At 42.9% G+C, this 21,893-nt stretch overlaps 2 protein-coding genes across 3 annotated transcripts; one reads left to right on the plus strand and one right to left on the minus strand.

Annotated features, from left to right (window-relative positions):
• Positions 1–878: 878 nt before the first annotated feature.
• LOC311042099 (uncharacterized protein) lies at positions 879–8,760 on the minus strand. Its single transcript, XM_084052652.1, has 6 exons — positions 8,737–8,760; positions 4,924–4,983; positions 3,660–4,037; positions 2,387–2,626; positions 1,620–1,722; positions 879–1,358 (listed from the first exon to the last, which is right to left on the minus strand). The coding sequence occupies exons 2-6, from the start codon at positions 4,973–4,975 to the stop codon at positions 1,295–1,297; spliced, it is 837 nt and encodes a 278-aa protein (XP_083908778.1). The 5' UTR covers positions 4,976–4,983; positions 8,737–8,760; the 3' UTR covers positions 879–1,294.
• An 822-nt stretch (positions 8,761–9,582) lies between these two features.
• Positions 9,583–21,511, plus strand: LOC311042704 (uncharacterized protein). 2 transcript variants are annotated; one of them, XM_084053618.1, is made up of 9 exons: positions 9,584–9,728; positions 9,878–9,957; positions 11,713–12,054; positions 13,375–13,641; positions 14,687–14,974; positions 15,421–15,525; positions 16,767–16,828; positions 16,996–18,972; positions 19,405–21,506. In XM_084053618.1, the coding sequence occupies exons 2-9, from the start codon at positions 9,918–9,920 to the stop codon at positions 19,426–19,428; spliced, it is 3,105 nt and encodes a 1,034-aa protein (XP_083909744.1). In that variant the 5' UTR covers positions 9,584–9,728; positions 9,878–9,917; the 3' UTR covers positions 19,429–21,506. The 2 variants fall into 2 exon arrangements, with proteins under 2 accessions (XP_083909745.1, XP_083909744.1); XM_084053619.1 differs by lacking the exon at positions 15,421–15,525 and having other exon boundaries at positions 9,583–9,728; positions 19,405–21,511.
• Positions 21,512–21,893: the final 382 nt, after the last annotated feature.

Genomic DNA, 21,893 nt, shown 5'->3' on the forward strand with positions numbered 1-21,893 from the left:
ATAAGTGTATGGGTACCTGCACATTTCTAAAGTGACAATTTAAGGACTTTTAAGACCTTTTTGATACCTCTAAAATAAATTAAAATAAACTAATGAGACATTACTAAAGTACGTCAAAAGTAATCAACAAACAAAAATTGTAAAATATTACCTAGTTCGGCTATTTTCACAGTATTTACCTGTGGAACCGAGTCAAACTACATTTAATGCCTCAACTCCAACAATTCCAAGTGCTTGTCAAGGTGGGGGGTCCCCAGTTCAAATATGATTAGTTTGGGGTGTCACAGCCTTAAAGGTTTTGGGAACACTTGCACTAGGACATGGCACTAATCCTGTTAAAATCCTCTGGCGTCTGGCATTTTGTTTTATAATGCAATTTTGGGTCATGGGTTGGATGGCTGACTTGGAAGGATTAACCACATAACCCCCAGCATCCCTATTCTGTACATGTCATAACATTTGCGAAAACAGCAGACCTACAAGCTCACAACACGCGACGTTGCATTGCAACACGTGATCTTGTCGATCGGCTATTTTCGGCTAAGCGAGTTGGTGTAGAGGGAAAACAAGGGCCAAGTATTGACCCCTGAGGGACACCGGTCAAAGAAGTACATACAGTAGGATGAGTTTATGATGAATTTCAGGTAACGAGTTCTGTAAATAGAGACGTTGCATTCTGGGATGGAAAAGAAACCATCTCACTCCCAAAGGCAAGAGAACAGAACCCTCTGGGGAAACTCTTCTATGGAGTTGATGCTCTCCAGATACATACATACATACTGTATACAAGACTAACATACTACAGACCCATCCATGCCACTGTGGAGATTTCTATTTGAATTAGCTAATTCAAATATCAATATTTGAGTCAATACCCATGCTGTTGAAGGTTTTATTACAAGGACAGTGCAGCTTAATACAATACACAGTACGTAAAAACAAATATTGTTTCATAAAAAATATTCCTATTTCATATTTGCATGCATAATAATGTCAGCAGTAGTAGCTCAACAAGAGGCCATGTAAGGACAAGATGTCGGCACAGTGTAAGGAGTCAGACAATACTTGACAAATCTATTAATGGAACACTATCATTTGCCGGCAAGCAGTTCACTCTTCACATTTGTCAAATTCAAGCACGAGGTCATGCTGCTCACAGGACTGGAGGTTCCTCCCAAGGAGTGGGGTCCATTTTCAGTCCCCCGGCACCAATAGCAGGGCTGAGAAACCGGAACGTATACAGTAGCTTGCCAATTTCAAAGGCACTGGGGGTAAATGTGCAGGCTGCATCTTTTCAGATGTTGTCACACAAATATTCATGCAGCCGCTCACCCCTGCTATTGTGTCGTCTTTTCCTCCTAAAGAGAAAACAAAATACATCATTATCAAGCAGAATTGGCACGCGATACACCAGCTTCACAAAACATAATAATTAACAAAGACGGTACTATCATGTCTCATATATCGCTTCCCCGACCGTATGGAAAGAATCTATGCAACATTCAGATTTTCTCACAGCAGTGCTTTAAGCTTCTAACATAAGAGCGGCTTTGAAGTGAGATGTGTATCTGTGCAGTGTGACTCCTGGCCCACAGTGTCAGCAGGCAAACGTACTGTACCTCCACAGGAGAAAAGCCAATACTCCTCCACACGCTACGAGGATGACAAGGCACACCACGGCCGCCGTCGTAGCCCGGCCCTTGCCCTCTGTCTCACATGGTGCTGTCGGTGTCAGGCACAGAAAAAGGCATACAACAGTTCAGACAGAGTTCAGATACACCCACATTACACACACTCTCACAGAAGACAGAAAAAGAACACACTATCCAGTCAATGAATTCATTAATTACCGTAAATGCATCAAGAGGAAAGTGACGCTGCTAAGACACTGCTGCTTTACCAGATGGGAAGATGTGCATTTATTTAGCGTCATTAGCTACAGTATCAGCAGTAGTGCTGGTAGCAGCAGTAGGCTTCTAGCATTAGCAGTTTCTGGTTGTACAGTTTTACGCCCTGTATTATTATGTTACTGAGCCCAGATCGGAAAATCCCGTTATAGCACGAACAGCTATGATATAATACACACAACCAAGCACTTTTAAGACACTGCACAATATTAGGACACTACACAGACAGCCACCAGAAGACTCTGAAGCTCTATTAACATTATAAAACTGATTTGATGCGTGTCATATTAACATGCACATACCAGAACAAAAGGTATTTTTTCCCCATTTTATTCTTGAACCGAATAAACATTCGGTTCAGAATTTTAACATAAAATGCAATGAACCCCGTGCACATAACAAGGGCCGCATTGCTAGCGTCTGACCTAACAGCAGATGGATGGCACTGGTCAGTGAACCAGCCTGAAGCGATACAGTACCTGCTGTGTACGTGGCAACGCTGTGGCCCAGCTTGTTAGTAACCATGCAGGTGAAGTGCCCACAGATGGGCGTGCTGGAGACATACAGGGTCTTCCCATCTTTGGACACACTCCCCACAGATTTGCTGATGGCGTCTCTCTCGTAGAGCCAGCTGAAGTGTGGGTCCGTCCCCCAGGCTTCTCCACAGACAAGGATGGAGTGAGAGACGTTAAGGCTCACTGAGACGTGGTGCACAGGCTCTGCAAAGATAGATAGATGCAGAGTTCGATTTTGGGGAGGGCGGGGGTAGACAGAGGGGTGGACATTTTAATGAACCGCTTAATCCCTATCTGCAAGCTCCCAACATGTCACATCTATTTCCGTTATTTTTGGGAAAGAAAACAATGTATTTGCCCAAAATAGGGACGCCAGGGTTAATGTGGCTAATATACATAGATTTTTACGTATGATATTACCAAATATAAATATCAAACCTATCAGACAGTCCATTTCCCCAAAGGAAATGCATGTATTTTATTCAGTCTGTCTGACCAGAAGCAGGGGTAAAACAGCATTAAAAATGAATGGCCAGAGAGGGGGGGGGGAAATGAAAAGCAGAGGCATGGATTCAGAGTGCGATATAATGATAAACTAATTTTGCTGGGGACCCCCTGGATCCCCTTCAAGTACCCCTGCCCCCCCCCCCTGTGTAATAGTTGCAGTTTCTTTCAATTGCAAATATTACACAGTTCAGTCGCATTTTTGCACATTTTTACACAATTTTTTTTGATTTTTGTGGGGTGGAGTTGTGGGGTTAGAAAAAATAAAATAAAAAGTTAACAGCTTACATCTGTCTGTGTATTCATTTTGTATCACTTTGCTTTTGAACTAAACTGGTGTAAACTGGAGACCATCAAACTGTAATGCGTGGAGATGATGGTGAGATATGGAGAATATCTTATTACTAGAGAAAGTGTGCATATTCCTCAGATAAAAGTAGAAGGATGTCTAAAAGGGATGAGTGTGATTTCATGTTAGGGGTAGGAATGAAATGGAGAAGCACAGAAATTGAGATGATAGATAAAAAGGGGACAGTAGAACTGATAAACTGACAGAGGTAGCAGAGGCTGATGAAAATGAGAGCAAGGATACTTTAAAAAGGAAAATAGCTAAACCAGAACTGACTGAAAACCTAATCCTCCATGAGGAAACGAATAAGCGTAGCATGACGAAATAATCCAGAAACAAAACCTAGGAGATTGTAGTGTGCAGAAAAGGGGATTCTGATAATACCATATTCTCTGACAATGCACTGTGCCGTGGTTTTCACTCCTTTTTGATCCGTCACGGTTATGGCATAAACACCGCTGTCTGCTGGGGTGTATCCCTCCAGCTTCAGTGTTGTCCCCTGCTGTTCTGCACTCAGTTCTGCACTCACATGCGCATTTGGGAGTTTATCAGCGCACTTTATGTCTTTGCCAGGACACGTGGCCACTGTCACTTTGCTGGGGGAACCTCCAGTTTCGGGTTCCCGTTCCCAGGTAACCATGGAGATCTCTTCCAGGGGTCCGTGGCTGATCTGGGCTTGGAGAACCAGACTGGTGCCAGGGATTACATGGACAGGGTCCTCATCCACGATGTGCACAGACATACTCCGGTACCCACACGGCACTGACAACAGAGATTGAGTATCATTGTTATTTCTCCTGCCTAATAACGGCATTCTGAGGACTGTCTACTTGTGCACTTGTATAGTGATAAATGAATAGTTGACTACGTGGTTGACTTACATTCTATATGCTTTTGGCGGTTCGCCCAGGGGAAGTGCATTGAGACGACGACTAAAACTGCCAGCTGCTATAAGTAATCTACACGGTTCTGTCAATTTAGACTGGCATACCAGGATGTCATTTCCACAACTTTTTCCTCAGCATGAGCCTTATGAATATGTATGCCTGTTTTCTGTCAGGCAATGTCAGCTAGTGATTTATGGACCACGACAGCTGTGCCTAATGTGATATCCATCAAACCACATTAGTACGCTAAAATCTATGTCAAAGTTGCAGCGGACCAGGTACAGTAAGCCCCTCTGTATTCACAGAGTTGCAGTGGACCAGGTCTGTATTCACTCAGGGAAATTATTAATAATGCGTCCCCAGTGTGCAGTAGCTTGGTAGAAACATGAGAAACAGGGACATGCTAAGTAATGCACTCGGGTTACAAATGTAAAAGGCTGTTTAAGTGCCTATAATCTCTAAATACATTTACATACTTGCATCTATAATCTACAATGCATTTACATACTGGCATCTATTATCTACAAACAGATTTACATTCTTGCATGTGGACAGAAACCTATGGCTTAGCCTCAGATGACCTCAGAGGGAGCTCTGCAATGTCTCCCTTGCAGTGAACTTAAACAATCTACAGCACTGAATGAACGGTAGTACTGGGTGAAGTACATAGAGGAAATTATATTTCAAGACAATAACCTGGCTAGACTCCTGATTTAATCAAAAACCTCAACACTGTTTTTATTTTTTTGCAAAGGCCTTACTTAAGAGAAGGAGCAGGGCAACTCTCCAGCATTGGAAATAATGAAGATCCATGATACCTGCTGATGAAAGACAGAAAAGGTGTTGAAGGAATTAGTCTGTGACCTCACATTTTTTTGCAACAATTTTTCTCTATATTCACAATGGGAGTGTTGTGCAAAGCACAGCAAGGACACTAACACCATTTCCAGACACAAAAATACAAAGAATTACAAATAAACACTACAATTTTGCTGGTTACCCTGTTAAGTACTCTCCTAACGTTTAGAATGAATGTGTTCCATTATAAACACCACCACTTTGCAGCACTGCAACCTGCAGTAGAACCACAACTTAAACCAGAACAGAGACTAATGTGTATGGGGCCAAAAACAAATGAGGTACATTGGAGCACTGCTGTTACAGTACACAAAATCATAGGGAAAACACTCCCAGCAGTAGTAGAGGAACACTGGCCAAAGCTTTGTTATACAGACAAATATCTGTAACTTGAAATGTCATGTTCTATTTGAAGGGTGTTATATGAAAACGGTACTTCAATTTGTCCAGCTCAATACAGTAATTTGCACAGGAGGTAAAAGCCAGCCTGCTAAAATGGAATTCACCTACCTTCCCAGCACGTAGATACACACTACAGATGAGTCAGAGCTGTTCTGAGTCTTGGGAGAATTTCCTCTCCACATTCAGAAGACTTTACCCAGGGGTAAGGTGTGGGACAATGTCTGCTTGCAGTTTTATGGCCCCAAATAAAACAATATCAGACAGGTCTTCAATGTACTTGCCATTCTGTCAACAAAAGATATCCAGGGACAAAATATAGCTGAAGATATCCGCTCCAAAGAAGGAATATAGCATGCCAAAACCTAGATGTTTACGGCATGTGACAAAATGTCCATTTGAGCACAACTAAAGGCCCCAGGAACTTGTGCTTCTCTGAGCTTTTGTCTGTGTGTCAGGTCCATGCAGTGAGAGGTTCTGTACTTAGGCGTCAACTAGTTTCCATGCTGTGCGATTTCCTCTACCCCTTCCTGTACAGTAATTGCCACCGCTATTGCGCCGAGTTTTAAATAGTTACACACTCTAGTGGAATAACAGCCCTACCCATAACCCCACATAACCCCCCACACTCCCTTCCTTCTATCCCCAACCTCTATCAGCAGCTTGGCCGAGCACACACTCCCACAACAATGCAACAAGTTCGATTGTGTGGATGTGGATTCCAGCCATACTGAGTCACTGTTATCAAACAGACCTGTAGATAAAAACAGAATCATAAATAAAATAGAATGGAAAAAATTACATTATTTTAAAGGTTAGCTGTTGAAAATGTTAGAATGTTATGGCATGAAATGTTTTGTTTTGTTTCTTAACTTATCTTCTAGATTGGATAGTCTGAGAATCATTTTTATCTATTTAAAATATACTTTCAGAAAAAATATGGTGTTAATGGTTATATGCATTGTTATGCATATTGTAGTATTATTTTATACTCAAACTTCTTAGTGCTTTTCCCCCCCGAGGTGACACAGTGAGAAACAATTAAAATACATCAACAACTAAAAAAGTGCCAGGCAGATGGACAGACACACTGACACACTGACAGGGGCGAAAATATAATCTCCACCCCCCGGCCTGGCAGACATGTGATTAACAAGAGAATTGCTTAATGTTGTCTCTCTCTTTTGAGTTGTTCTTCTAGAAAAAGGTCTTGTTAGCTGGACATGGCCAGTGGGTGGCACTAATATATCAGATGAAAAATGCTTTGTCCTTACCTCAACTTTGTAATGCATCTTAGACTGATAACATTGAATGTTTTGGGGTAATAAATCTGGCTCTTGGCGCAACATTCATAACGTTTATTCTATATCCTTATGGTCCACATGGCTTACCAATGAGCAGTAAAGCTTTGACAAAGACACAGTCTCTGCAAGTGTTTTTTATTCACTTTATATATAGAACAAGAACAAACAAGCCTATAGGACAGGGAACAATACAGGGCACATACAGTAGTGTGTTTTGTAATCTAATGTGCATGTATAGTATAGTCCGATATATCAGTCTGTTATTTGGGCCATTATTATTATTATTTAATATTTGTCAATACATCAGTAATCGGTGGTCTAGGACTCTCCAAAAACAGGATCGGCATTGGACCCCAAAATCTGGCATTGGTCGGACTCTGTCATAATACTAAATCGTTCACAAATGGGAATATTTTTGGAAGTCAATTAAATCCAAGATAATTTATCTCCTGCAACCACACAGATCCTGAAAAAAAGTTAAAGTGTTATAAAGTTAAGATACCCCTGTCTATTGACCACCACCACCAACTCAACTCCAGTGGCTTCACTTTGGAGGTTAACTTTGTGTTAGAGTCGAGATACCATATACCTCTCTACATCTCTCATCTGAACTATATTTCCTCTGGGGAATGAAAAATGTTCCTTGTAGTATGGCTCAAAATGGAATTTAAATGGAATTTAAACACCATTTCACTAGCAACCAATATAATTAGTTCCATCCTATAAACTTTATAAGTATTTTTCTCTGCCCCAATGAAAATAATAGTGAGATATGAGAAATGTGTTCAATAAAAGGGAATTACATACTGTAACGTCCTAGCTGGGCTGATAGTGGCTGAGGAGAAACTTCCCAGAATGCCTCAGGGCGTGTTCTATGTCTGTTATGTTTTATTGTGCTTATTATTTAGTAAGTATGTGCAAGGCAACGTGTTTATTGGGTTTAATGTGTCATGGGGTTCATGTATTATGTGTTGTAATAAGTGTATTTGTCGCATCACTGTGATAGAGAGGGGTAATTACAGGGAGCACCCCCCTCCTTTCTATGCCTTGTGTTGAGTTGGTTTTCTGCTTTGTATGCTGTTACAAATAAATTAGGGTTCTGTAGAAAGTTGTCGTCATGAATTGTAGGCCTAATCATCATATACAGTTTCCCAAACAGTGGGTCGGGACCAATGTTTGGGTCGCGGACCAATTTGTATGGGTCGTGAGTAAATATCCCCTTTTTTGTGTCTTCCATAAAAATGAACAGATCAAAGTGTTGACTGTTAATTAACCCATATAACCCGTTTTTTGTTTAGATGTCAACTCAAAGTTGCTTAAACTTCTATAAATGCTAATACATATAAAAAGTTTTAGTCTGTTTTTAAAGGACTGACGGAGTTGACATGTTATGGTTGGGACACACCTAGCCTTAGATCAAGACTCTCGCAGATGCATTTTATCGATTTTGACATTTTTGAACATGTACAAATGCAAAATATAAAATGCTTACCCCCTTTCCCCAAATGGTAACTAGGTGTCCGGACTATTTGTGCAATGTATTGGTCCCTACTTTTCAATAAAGAAGTGTTTTAATCCCGTCTATGGCCGAACGCCATTTTTCACCCGTAATTTATTTCCAGTTTACATTTAGTGTAATTCCGGCTTTCACCGGATGCGCTCCGTCACCACAGCCCATTGGAAACTTCAGACAGAATCGTCCACAGACGGGATTAAAACACTTCTTTATTGAAAAATATGGACTAATACATTGCACAAATACTCCGGACACCTAGTTAACACTTGGGGCACGCGGGTAAGCACTTTATATTTTGCATTTGTACATGTTCGGAGAAATACGGGCTTTGCTGGTGACATTTCAGGGCAAACTAGGGGGTGGTCGCTAAGACTCTCGTAGATACGAAAGTAAAAGTCAGACTCGATTAAATACATCTACGATAGTCTTGATCTAAGGCTAGGACACACCAGATAGTAATGTTATTAAGTGCACTTATCAAAAAATAAAAAGCTTACCAGAGCTTCCACAGCTTTCCCGACTTTTTTAAACCAGGAAGTGAGAAAGGGGACCTTAGAATATAGCTAAACCTGTTTATGCCTGACTAAATTTAGCTCCATAAAGAACCTCTCACTCCGCTATACAGCTCCGAGATGAGGTTCTATGTCGTCCTCTCCCAGGATCGGTCGAACGTCCGCCAAGGCTCCGCTGTTTACCCTTTTGTAAACGTCGTATCCCAAAACTAATGGTAGATTCCAAATTTCACGGATGTTTTAGGTTTGGACCGGAGCATAATATTTTAGGTCCTGGGCCAAACTACCAGTTTAAATCGTTTATTTAGTCAGCCTGTAGCCATGTTTCCCATTGTAGCCAAACCGGGAGCAGTACTGGCAGCGGACGTAGGGGGGGTTTCCGGGTTGAATGGGAAACATGGCCACAGGCTGACTAAATAAGCGATTTAAACGGGTAGTTTGGCCCAGGACCTAAAATATTATTCTCCGGTCCAAACCTAAAACATCCGTGAGATTTGGAATCTACCATTAGTTTTGGGATACGACGTTTACAAAAGGGTAAACAGCGGAGCCTTGGCGGACGTTCGACCGATCCTGGGAGAGGACGACATAGAACCTCATCTCGGAGCTGTATAGCGGAGTGAGAGGTTCTTTATGGAGCTAATATTATACCTCTATGGAACCACTGTACATGCCTTTTGTAAGAGGAGGAGGAGGGAGGGGTTACTTGCAACGGACATTAATTGACATCCTGCTGTTATGATACAATAAACGCTACCTCAAAATGACTAACTTACTGTATGTCATTATTATTAGGCTGTAATTAAATATGCATACTAGATCACACATATGGGCTGTGGCTCCTTTAAGGCAACAGGTGTGTCTTCTCTTCTTGACTGCAGGTAGAGCAGGAAGTGAAGTGGACGATTAGTTGTAAAAACAAATAAACAGAGATGGTGCCACTATGAACAACATGACGGCTGCGGCTAAACGCTTTCGTAAGTCTGAAGCCTTTGTGCTTTAGGGGACACAAATGTGTTAGCTAAATGTGGGCTAATTGAATATGCTATGGTGTATTATCTTGTCACACAATGAATGTCTTTAGCACTAATATGGCTAATGGGATATTTTCTTTTTTCTTTCACAGCCGCATTCAGTCCCTTTGAGACTGCATCTCTACTGAGGAGATGAAGGGACATATTCTTCCTCTCGTTCTGTCATTGGCAGGTAAAAGACTCTTTCTTGGGCCACCTTTTAGCCAGGAGATTCTGGACTCCTCTGTGGGAAACGGAGAGAGTCAGTAGCTATATACAGCAGTGATTTTCAACCCTTTTCATATCAAGGTCCATTATCTTTCGGCATTTGTTGTTGTCTTGGCTAAGATTTGGCCCACAATTCCATGCTTTATTGATGTGGTACCAATAGGAGAGATAAGAAGCAAACGTTGATCAAAATAACAATTATTTAATTAAGTAATGCAGATGTTTAACAATAGTTTAACTCTTGAGAGCGTCAATGGTTTCATTTTACATTCTCAAGAGTTATATCTATAAGGATCCATTTGGTTACCAAACTCTCCATCATTTAGCTGGGGACCACCTGTAAACCCCTCAAGGACCACTGGTGGTCCCCGGACCACTGGTTGAGAACCTGTACTACAGTATTCCATGCATATTTTAAAACAAAACATTACAAGCAGAAAGTCACTCCTAAACTGCTGTTAAACCCGCCTGACTGCATTCCAGTCTGCTCACCGTGCTGCTGTTCTATAAATTACCAGTTTAATTTGTGACTCTCAGGACTTTATTTTGTTCCACTCCAGTGTCCGCGTGGAAAAAACATTTCAGACTGGATTATTTTAATCAGGTATTGCCCACTAAAATAAACTTTTTTGAAACAGTCATGGATCAATACAGAGAACCTGTGCTGTGCAATCCATCTCAGTGTTAACACTGTCATTCGGCTCTTTGTTGCGTGTACCTTGTAAACACATTCCAGCAAGGTTGATCAGGACTATATTGATTTGATTCTCTATAATTCATTATAGTGTGGGCTTTCTTGCACAGTGTATGTGCCGTTGACAGAAAATTACCCTCGGTGGAATCCCTAGGGATATAACGTAAACATACAGTACACCTTAGGTCCACAAGCAAAACACAGTTTTTATTTTTAATACTGGAGGACATCTTAATTCAAAATCAAATTGGTTGCAAAAGCTAAATATTGACTTTTTAACCCATTAAGACCTGAGGTCAAAACTACAAATGCCTTCTAAATCAGTTGTTCTCACACTTACAAGATCTTTTTTTAAACACCTTCAAAAATAGCAGATATGCAAGCTTGCAGCGCGGCACAAAGTGATGTGCTGTCAGCTCGTATATCTTCTATTTTTGAAGAGCCAATGCTAAAATCTAAAATTACACAGATGCTTTCCCGGTTTTAATGGGTTTTGGTGTTGAAAGTGTAAAATGCTGGTTGACATTTATACTGAAAACTGCATTTCAAAGAGAACTTGCTTTATGTCGGGGTTCAGGAATATTGAATCAGAATATAATATAGTAATAGCGCTATATGTCATGATTTTCATAGACCTATCTGTCTCATCAAGATGCATACCTATACCTCAAAACTGTGTGGGTAAAAATAAATATAATCTAAAATGTTTGTTTTCTCATTGGATATGGCCTCTACATGAGGCCTACACTTTCCTTCCCCCACTTGTGTTGTAGTTGTCATATCTCTGCTGCTAAAAATATTGACATGCCAAAGTTATATTTGAAGAATCTCCGCTCACAAAACATCAACATTGAACATATTGGTGATAATTCCATCCTAAGGCTTTTCAAAACCCACTGAAAGAAATAATTCCTACTTCCACAGAAAACTGTCTTCCTTTCTGTTTTTTGTAAGTCTTTAATCCCACTTTAATAACCTCCAGCTTTCTCTCCTCATCATCGCTTTGAAAATGTTTTGGTCCCCCAGCTGCTGTCATGAGCCAAGACCCAGTTCCCATCGGGTTTCAGATCGACCCGGTGCTGGTCCAGACCCGTACCGAGATAGTCTTCACGGTGCTGACTGTGTCAGACGTCCTGACCATCACATGGAATTACCCGGGTGGGGACACGTCCCTGGGTCTCTGGGTGAACGGAGGGCCTGCTATTAACAACGTGGCTCAGTACCAGGGCAGGGTCACCATCAGTGCCACCCAGCTCCGGATCAGCGATGCCCAGCTCCGAGATGCTGGGAACTACTCGGTGGTAGTGGCCCCCTTGGCCACCACAGGACTTGACACCAACTCCCGTTCGATACAGCTGAGGGTGTTCGGTAAGAGATAAAGGATGGATCGCTTGTGAAGGCGGTATGAAGGGCTTAGGAAGGAGGAGGGAGGGACAGGCCTCTCCATAGAAGAGACTGTTTCAGGAGGAGCAATGACATGAGGGAGAAAGAGGTTGAAGAAAAGAGAGGAGTGTTTGGGTTAAAGGTATAATGAAATGAGTGACCCATTGTAGGAGAGGTAAAACTAAAGGAAAAATTGGGTGTTAATACAAGTGGTTTAGATTTTTATGCAAATTCAAGGCTTTACATCTTAACTCAGTCCCTGGGCTTAGCTTAATTAAGATACACAGAGCAGGAGAGCTGATCAAGGACTGCTGACCAATAGACTTCAGGTCAAATAGCATTCTAATTTTAGTTTTATGCTGCACATACAGTAGCACCCATTGAGTGGTACTTGCTTGTGAATGATGAGTACAGTTCAGACAGAGTGTCGGACAAGTTGTCAATAGCAAAACAAAGCAATATAACTTTTGGATGGTTTTCCCAGTTGTCCACAAGCTCAGTCATGATAAGGTGACATACAAAACCAGTTTAGATTTAGCGCACTCAGATGTATAGGTCAGGAAACCCATTTACCTTAGATATTCTTCTAATGTGGCATCAGTCCAGTGGGCAGCTGCCTTTCCCCCCATTATACTGTATATCAGGCCAACTCATCAGCCCTCACTGGATTTTGAGTAACACTCAATTTAGTGTGTGTGTGTGTGTGTGTGTGTGTGTGTGTGTGTGTGTGTGTGTGTGTGTGTGTGTGTGTGTGTGTGTGTGTGTGTGTGTGTGTGTGTGTGTGTGTGTGTGTGTGTGTGTGTGTCACACATCAATGTTTACCTTGGGAGGATCACAGGTCTTAGCAAAAGGCGGGGTGCAGAATGTACTGCGAAAGTTATTAGTGCAGCTCACCAGTTCCTTGCATATATTCGTTTGCTGCTTGTTCTTTTTAGTCACAGCTTCCTCCATCCATACACTGCCTTCCCCCACTCCAATTATTCGTCTTAGGCTGCTAGCCAAAGTGGCATCTCAGCCACCACTCGTACCGTCTGCCCCTTTATTCGCCATCTGCGCCCGTGCCCTGTATATGCATCCTTTCTCGACCTTCATTTACTTTGATTGCACCAAATTAGTCTCAGCCGAAAACACAAAAATACAGCCTGCATTTTCTTGTCACTCGTGACTTTTGATGTTCTCTCTTTGGTCTGTCATCTGAGATAATGTATAAATAACGTCACATTTGTTAACCCTTCTCTGAGTAGTAATTCATCCTTGGTCGATCTTCAGTGAAGCCATTTACCACAATTGTACTCTCTGTCCTAGACGCAGTAGCAGGGGTGAGTCTGTCTGTTCCCTCAGTGGCTCTGGAAGGAGGCAACGTGTCTCTGAGCTGCACGTGGACGGCTGGCACTGATACCAGCGTGCAGTGGGGTAAAGGGGGATCAGCCATCAACCCCGACTCCAGGATCACCATCTCAGCCGGCTCACTGGTCATCAACCCAACCAGACGGGGCGATGCCGGGGAGTACAGCTGCACAGTCAGCAACCCTGTCAGCGCCCGCACTGCTAAGCAGAGCCTCACCGTCTACTGTAAGTTAGTGCAGGTGTTTCTCAAATGCTGGGATGGGGTTGCTGATAAAGGACAACTTTAATACGGGAATGCTTTCCTTTTTTGATACATAATTTTGGTCCATGATGATAAGTTCAATACAAAATGTAGTGCTATCTAGTGTGTATCAAAACACCTACAAATATCAGCTAAACTACTGTAGCCAATGCGGACCCAGTAGATGAACAAACTGCTTATTCTAATTACTTTGCACCACATACTGTAGCTGTATTACAGTAGCGAGTGCCCCTTAAGGGAGTGTATTATCACACTGAGATGAATATGATGGATATCATTGGCCCTGTGGTTCACAGTATTGCCTATTGCTCCTGAGCAGCTGAGTTGTGTGTCCTTCATTCTAAACAGTCAACTTTTTCCATGGTTTATTGAAGCCACACATTGAGGTCTCAATTTTGGATTCTTCTTTGCTGCTTTTTATGTTGTCCTGAACACATCACTGATTCTGACATAACATAATTTTCCAATGTTATTTGCTGGGGCCTACATTGTTACAAAGACAGATTTGACAGTACTTCATTTAGTGGCCAGCAGTGCGTACAGAATGTTGTTGGTGAAATCCTGAACAAGAGGTCCCTGTTCTGGCTTTATGTTAGCTGTCAAAAGGCACCAAGATAAATGCCTTTACATTTAGCAATAAATCTGATCTAATGTAACGAGTACTTAGAGAAAATACTGATGTAAACTCCTGGTTTTAATGCTAAGCTAATAGATTGCGAACAATACGTCCATAGAGGTTATCAAATGGTCACCTCCCACCCATCACACACCATAGGAGACGGAATTATTCCACCAAATTCCCTGAATGCTCAGGGATGAAAATGTGGCATCCCAGAGGCTTTTTATCCAACCCTTCTTATTAACCACTTAAACCCTATTTCATACTTCGTCGTATAACTGTGTCGATTATTTTTATGCCTATAATGACATGACCAAAATGGGGATGCTAGGTTGAAAGTGGTTGAAGTGGTGCTGATTCTGATGTCTTCACACTGTCACCGACTCCAGATGGTCCAGACATCCCTGTGCTGACCAAGGCCACCCCGGCAGAGTGTGTTGGGGGAGGGGATGCTGTGGTGGGACAAACCGTGCGACTCACCTGCACGTCGGATTCGCTTCCCCCCGCCCTCTTCTCGTGGCAACACGACGAGCAGCCCGTGGCTTCCGGCCAGCCAGATAGCGGTGTGCTCAGCGTCCAGACCTTCTCGGCCAATCAGAGTGGCCGATACACCTGCGTGGCCAGGAATGCTATAACTGGAGGCACGTCCGAGCAGGGGACAGACTTGTCCATTGTGGGTGAGTTACAGTGGACATCAACTCCTACTGTATGTGAGCAGTAATGATTGCTGTTATTTTTGGTCTCTGTTGCTGTATCCATCTTTATGACGGGAGGGAGAACCAGAGTGTAACTCCGAAAGACTGATTTGGTCAAAATCTGGTCAAAGTCATTGAGTGACTTTCAGCCATTTTTCCTTCAATTATTTTCTTCTCCTCTGCCCTCTTTTCTTTTTTTTCCACTCTCTTCTCTCCCTCTCAATCTCTTAGTAAATCTGACTCTCTGCTCACATTACTTTTATTTTCATCGCTCTCTCGCCATTTCTGTGTGTTGTGTTGTCCTTTCCTTTCCGCTATCAATTCATCAACCCTTTTTTAGAATCTTTCTTCTGTCCTATTCCCCACCCCTCTCCTGCCTGTCTGAGGCCCAGACTCATTATCGTTATTAATTCCTCTCCTCTCTTTAGGCACATGTCTCAGTGGAGGGGCAGTGGCGGGGATCGTGATTGGCTGTTTGGTTGCGCTGATCTTAATCATCCTGGCCATTGTGTTACTGGTGTGCTATAGAAACAGTTAAGTGCCTGTGTGGGTTTCCACACATGACTGTGTCTGTGTTTCTCTGCTAATGTCCGCCTAACCATTTGTTAACCCATTAAGACCTGTGGCCGATCCTACGAATGCCTTCCAAACACTTTTGTGAAAAACGTATTTTGCTATATTATTGGTGCTCAAATAACCCCCAAAATGTGTGTGTATGTATTTGGCCACCGACCCCCATCTCAAAATATTTTGTTCCAACTTCCAGGGACCCCCAGAAGCAAAGATTTGAGTTAAAAATGTTCGCTTTAAAAATATATATATTATATGTTTCACTATTTTTGAATAGCCAAAGTGTTACAGAGGTGTCCTCTATACCGGCACCTCCTAGGCATCCATACTTGGATGATAAACGAAACGGCTATGCTCTAGGGTCGTCCTTATATGGCGAACGTGTAGGATGACATCATGACAATGATACCTACCAACCATATAAGGTTGAGTTGAGGCAGGGAAGATCAGATCAGAAATATTCCAGTTCAGTAACTATAAGTATAACTAACTAAGAAAGAGTGAAGGCCTTACGAACCATTTACTCTTCTACCTGATTTCATCTTACCAACCCCAATCACTAGGGCTCCCGAGAGGTATCGTTCTAATCGGCGACGCTCTGGGCAACCTGCTACCAGCAATCTAACTACAAGAACTATTCCCTTATTTAGTTCGCCCCAACACAAAGTATAAAATAATGCTTTTTAGCTCAAATCTAAAATTACACAGATGCTTTCCCGGTTTTAATGGGTTAAGTAAGGGATATTGTACAATGATGCGGTAATTATTGGGAAATGAACCCCCACAGGTTGACGCAGGACCAACACAAAGTGTTGGTGCTGCGGCAGTGAAAAGGTTTACTTCCCAATAATGAATGCCTCACTGTACATTATCTCGCTTATTACACGGCTACTTGCGAACAAAATGAACAATTAGATGCAAAATATTGATTAAAATATTGTTCCATTAGCTTACAAGCTTCCACTACTATAGTAATGTAAACATTGGTCTGCTATTCAGAAGTACAGTAGCAGACAACAGATTGGTTTTATTGACGAAATTCAACAAATCCATTTAATTTTCTCTCTTTTTTTTTTTAAGTCATAGGCTTTGTCAACGTAATTCATTTTGTGTGTGAGTAAATGTGTACTCACAGTAATATGGCTGTGGCCTGTGTCTGCTGGTGCTGAAGTGACATTTGTTTCTGTCATATCTGTTATTACAGCAAACCGAAGGTTGAGAGATTCTTTGCCAGTGCTGAAGTCCAGGCAAAACCCCAGGCTTATAGTAAGACACTGCAATGTTGACAAGCAAACAATGCATCATTGGTCTGCCATTTTCCTTTGACCATGGGATGGTGCTGTAGAGCTTTTCAGAACTAACACCTTTCTGTGTGTGTGTGTGTCTCTCTCTCTCCCCCCCCTCCACTCTGTCTCTCCTCTCCTCCCATTAAGCCACCAGATCCACTGCCACATGGTACAAGGGAATTGCAACAAAGTCCCAATCCACCCCTCCATGACTCCAACACACACATACAGAACCATAACCACCTCTACACAATCCCACGTGAAGGCCATGGGAACCGACATTCGCCACCAATGGACGGCCCACATAACTCTAACACACGGCAACACAATGGCCTTACTCACGCAAATGGACTCCCACACAATGTCATTCAGAATGGCAATTCATACCCGCACAATGGCATAGATAACCCAGCATTCACACACGCATTTGCTCATAGCGCAAACACACTTCCTCACACACAGCAGCAGAGCTCTAATATTCTTATACAGGCTGGCACTGGCCAGGGCGGTGCCCAGCCCCCAATGGTACATGTTAACCTTAACTCTCTGCCACCAACTGCCCAGCAAAACAACAGTGCACAGCTGCCTACCATTCACGTCAATTTAAATTCATATCCGAGCAATGGCCAACCAACACATCAGTCACTCCCACCCAGTAATTACCCACAAGACAGAACCCTGTTGCCTCTTAATTCTGTAGCCAATCATAACGCTTCACAAAACGGTAACCCACAGAACTCGATTGCGACTGAGCAAAGAGGACTGTCATATCTTGATGACCACCAGCAGACTGATCATCAACCACCTGCTGGCCTTATTCCTACTGGACACACGCACGTCAACAGGCACAGCATTGCACAGCAACATAGCAACACGCAGACCTGCCCACAAGACCTAGTAACTAATACCACACGACACACGATTCCACCCAATTTGAACTCTGCATCACGCGATGGCATCTCTATGCCACGTGATGGTAGCTCCGTGCCACGCGATGGCGGCTCCCTGCCCCACGGTGCCTCGGTGAGTGCCGGTTCCCACCGTCGCCAAATGCCATGGGATCGTCTCAGAGGGACACCGGCGTATCCCAATGATGCAGCTCACAGAGGGCAGGCATTGCCTCACTCAACCTCAGGCTATAGTACTGACTACACCTCCGAGCCTCCCACACGGCAGGCGACAACCCCCCACAGGACTCGGCCTCAACGTCCAAACCAGACCACCCAAGGGAGCAGAGGTACACCCCCTCAAACTGTACCACCGACGGGCAGAGAATCTCATGGAACCAACCTCCGGGGACAAAACACCCCTGATACGAGACGGCGCGAGGCTGACCATCGCGTGCACACAAGACCTCGTTCACAAAGGGATAGCTCCCAGCAAGACTTCAGAAGCATGCCTCAGAGCCACAATGCCCCCAGGCAGGCAGATGTACACAGCAGTAGGCCCGAGGCGCTGCAGGGCTCCATAGGCCACGCTAATGCGTCACAAGCAGCTACTACACTCCAGGGACCGCCTGTGTTACAGGGCACTGATACAAGAGCTCTGGCTGATCCTAATCATCTCCCACAGGCATACATGGCACAGCAACAGACACAGAAGGCATCGCGGGGCCTGGATCCACAGACACAGCCTGGCTTACAGAGTGCCAATCCACCTCGCCAAGGAAACACTGTTACAGTCCCATATCCTTCTGCAAGCCCTAGTAACCTCACATCGGATGCACTACAGATGCACACACAGAGGGCCCAAACCTTCCAGAATCGCAACCAACAGACCCAGGCTGCCCTGCTCAACCCTGGACGGCAGCCCCAAGCTAATACCCCCGGGGTCCAGCGCCCTCCAAACCCACCTCCGGTCATCCCCATGGCCCAGTTCCAGGCACTCCCTAAGGAACACACCCGGCACACATCCCCAACTAGGGGCCCTAGGCCCCCTGTTAACATCCCCATGGCTCAGCGGAACCCACACATGCACCAGCACCTGAATGCTCACCACCACCCTGCTGCCATGCATGTGAACCCACATCACCATCCTGGAAATGCCCACGCACATGGCAATGCACATAGGCATGGCCATGCACCTGGCCACAGGCATCCTGCCCACCCAGCACACCCTCGCCAGGTGACTGAAACACAGCCTGATAGTTTTATATTGTAGCCAACGCATGCCATATGTTCAGTGATGTTGCAGATTTCCACCACATGGCTCTCTATCTCAGATGTGCACTTATGCTTGTCATATCCTGTCATCTTTCCAGCGTATACTTGCATAGTGAGGGAAAGTGTATTTTTATTGCCAGGCTTCTACCCCTACACACGCCCTCTGGCAGATTGTGTTTCTGTCTTCGAATGTGCATTTGTTGAAGGATGCTTGACAGCATCTTTTAGTGAAGCTCGTCTTTTCTGCCACCCCCTGCCATAAAAATGCATTTAGTCTTATTTTTTCGGAACTACAGAATTGTTGGTACGATTGTCACAATGTTAAAAGTAGACCATGGCATCTCATGCATGACATGTCTGTAATGAAGGGCTTGTTCTGTCTTTCTAACAACAGGCTCACAGAGGGAGGCCAAAATGATGAGATGTCGACATCCTACGTTGTATCTTCCTATAGCCTCTAACAAAAGCAACAGCTGACAGACTGGATTCACTATAAAGCCAGCAAGATTGACTTGCTTGACTTGCTGCCACATATCCCACAAGTCCTAAAATCCTTTTTTTCCCCCTCTTTAACAAGTAGAAAACATCTGACATTGGGATGAGGTAATTACACTTGTTCTAGTGTAAAACATATTATTAGAATGTCATTGAAACAAGTGTCAATATATTGAAACGTGTAAGTTATCTATTTTTAGCGGCGCTAGCCGCTCTATACCTTTAGGTATAGAGCGGATATTAGCCCTCTATACCTGGCTTTTGCGTCAACGTTCTGATTGGTCAGACACGTCAACAAAGTGATTGGTCAAGCTTCACGTGACACGTGGCTATAAACACATTATAAACACTTATTGATGACAAAATGTATCAAAGGCGCCGCTACCTTCACACAGGTGTGATTTTCTTTATTATATATGCCTTACCAGTAGAAAATCATTGCACTCACGGCAGACTATAAAATGGTCCATGGTGCTAGAAAAAGTGAACAGTATATAATATAGGAGGAGGTTCTGCACACTTGGATCAATTCAAGTTTCTTTAATAAAAATGCCAAGCTTTTGGTCAGATGACCTTATGGGCAAAGCACCTTTGCCCTGACGACCAAAAGCGTGGCATTTTGTTTTATTAAAGAAACTTGCATTGATCGAACTGTGCAGTTTGTCAGTGCCCTTGTCACTGACAGAAACATTATTCGGGAGGATGTTATGATATTCAGTGATATCATACTGTGACTAATTGGTCACAATAGAGCTGATCATATTTTTGTCACTTTATTCAGAAAAACCTTGAAACAGGCTGAATACCGAACCAAGTGATATTATCTCAATCCAATGTTTGATATAGTCTTTTTTTTTACTTTAAAAAGAAAATGTTTAACTAGATGCAAGATATGAATTGGTGTTTGTTTTTGCAGTACATTGATTACATAGGAAGTTGAGGAAACCGACAGATCTCCGATTCTAAGGTCACACGCGTGTTTGAGATGTTTGTACAAATATATTTGTTTGCTCATTAAGAGCAGACTTCACAGTGAGCGTAAAGGAGAAAGAGCCATCGATGGATTCCGGCAGATTGGAGGAATATGTCCCTTGGGAACTGAAAATGATGAGGGAAGAAGGAAAACCCACTGTAGCGGCCATGTATTTATACTGAATTATTTATTTTACGTCTCCTGTTTACAGATGCTTCTCTTGACTGTTCTCAATTAGGGGGATTTGCCTCAGTGGCGCGTGACCGCAATGCTCAGCTGACTATGAAGGGGACCCCCTAAAAATGGATGAGCGCTTATTAATTAAGCGCCTTTATGTGACTTAAATGACTCGGAAAATAATCACACCCGTGCATGAAGGAGGTCACAGCACAAAAGGCCGGGTGTTCCAGTCTTTCCCCTGAACAAAATCACATTGTAACAATTCACTCAGGGAGTAGACAGTCTCTTTATGCCACGGATAACACAACATATAGCTCTATTATGTTGCCGTACAGATTATGCATTTACTGTGTTTTATTGTTATTCCTTATTTTGTCTAAGCACATGAATGTACATGTAGAGGTGGGTATTGTTTTGATATCATTTGATATAACCAAAAGTTTTATGAAAACTGATTAGTTCGTCTATTCTTTTTGTTAAGATAACATTACTGAGGAATGAGGACCCCAAAACAGCCTTTGATCCTCATCCTTTACAGTCCATATAGGATATCTTAGCACTTACTGGGAACTTATGGGGTGATTTGGGCAGTTGTACTGTACAGCAGGCACTTCAGCTGCTAAAGAGCAAAACCTTTGACATCACCTTGCATTTGCAATGTTAATTGAAGTTTAATTTCATTGGCCAAGAAAACAAAATATTTGTTAATACTGTACCATATTGGTAAAACACATTTGAATCTCTGCCTACCTCTGCAAATATGAATCTTAGGATTATACAACAGCAATAGGTTGTTAATGGGCCAAATATGCTTGCTTTTAATAAAAAAAACTTTTTTACTGTATTAGTCGTGTACGTAAATGGGTGGGTTAGGTTATAATACACTGGTCGAACAAATGTTTCAGGGTAAAGCTCTAATTCAGTTTCCTTGACAGAAGAGATCACATCTTATTTCATTCAAATGCCTTACAAGGAGCTCATTTCTGCTTCTTTTGCTTGTTATTTGAAATACTTATTACTTGATGAGTCCGCCATCGAAAATACATGCCTTAATTGTATCGATAGACCTTTTTTTCCAGCTTGATTCCATATTTTCGTTTACTTTGATCTGTAGTGCTAATTATGAAGTACCTGTCCATGTAGTGTACTGCTAGCCTGCTATTGATTCTCTTCAGCCCAATCTGTTCACCCAGCTTGCTGTGGAGGTCCAGTGGGTTTGGATCACTCCATCCGGT

The sequence above is a fragment of the Gymnoscopelus microlampas genome (genome assembly GCF_963454915.1).
Source record: "Gymnoscopelus microlampas genome assembly, chromosome: 3".
NCBI lineage: Eukaryota > Metazoa > Chordata > Actinopteri > Myctophiformes > Myctophidae > Gymnoscopelus > Gymnoscopelus microlampas.

Bases quoted from the DNA above. Each gene is read 5' to 3' on its own strand.
- LOC311042704 (XM_084053618.1), top strand. From the start codon at position 9,918: ATGAAGGGACATATTCTTCCTCTCGTTCTGTCATTGGCAG. The intron at 9,958-11,712 runs GTAAAAGACTCT...TTGGTCCCCCAG, and splicing joins TCTCGTTCTGTCATTGGCAG to CTGCTGTCATGAGCCAAGAC. The intron at 15,526-16,766 runs GTTAAGTGCCTG...CTGTTATTACAG, and splicing joins ACTGGTGTGCTATAGAAACA to CAAACCGAAGGTTGAGAGAT.
- LOC311042099 (XM_084052652.1), bottom strand. From the start codon at position 4,975: ATGGATCTTCATTATTTCCAATGCTGGAGAGTTGCCCTGCTCCTTCTC. The intron at 1,723-2,386 runs GTACTGTATCGC...TGACACCGACAG, and splicing joins CGTTGCCACGTACACAGCAG to CACCATGTGAGACAGAGGGC. The intron at 1,359-1,619 runs GTACAGTACGTT...TTTTCTCTTTAG, and splicing joins TTGGCTTTTCTCCTGTGGAG to GAGGAAAAGACGACACAATA.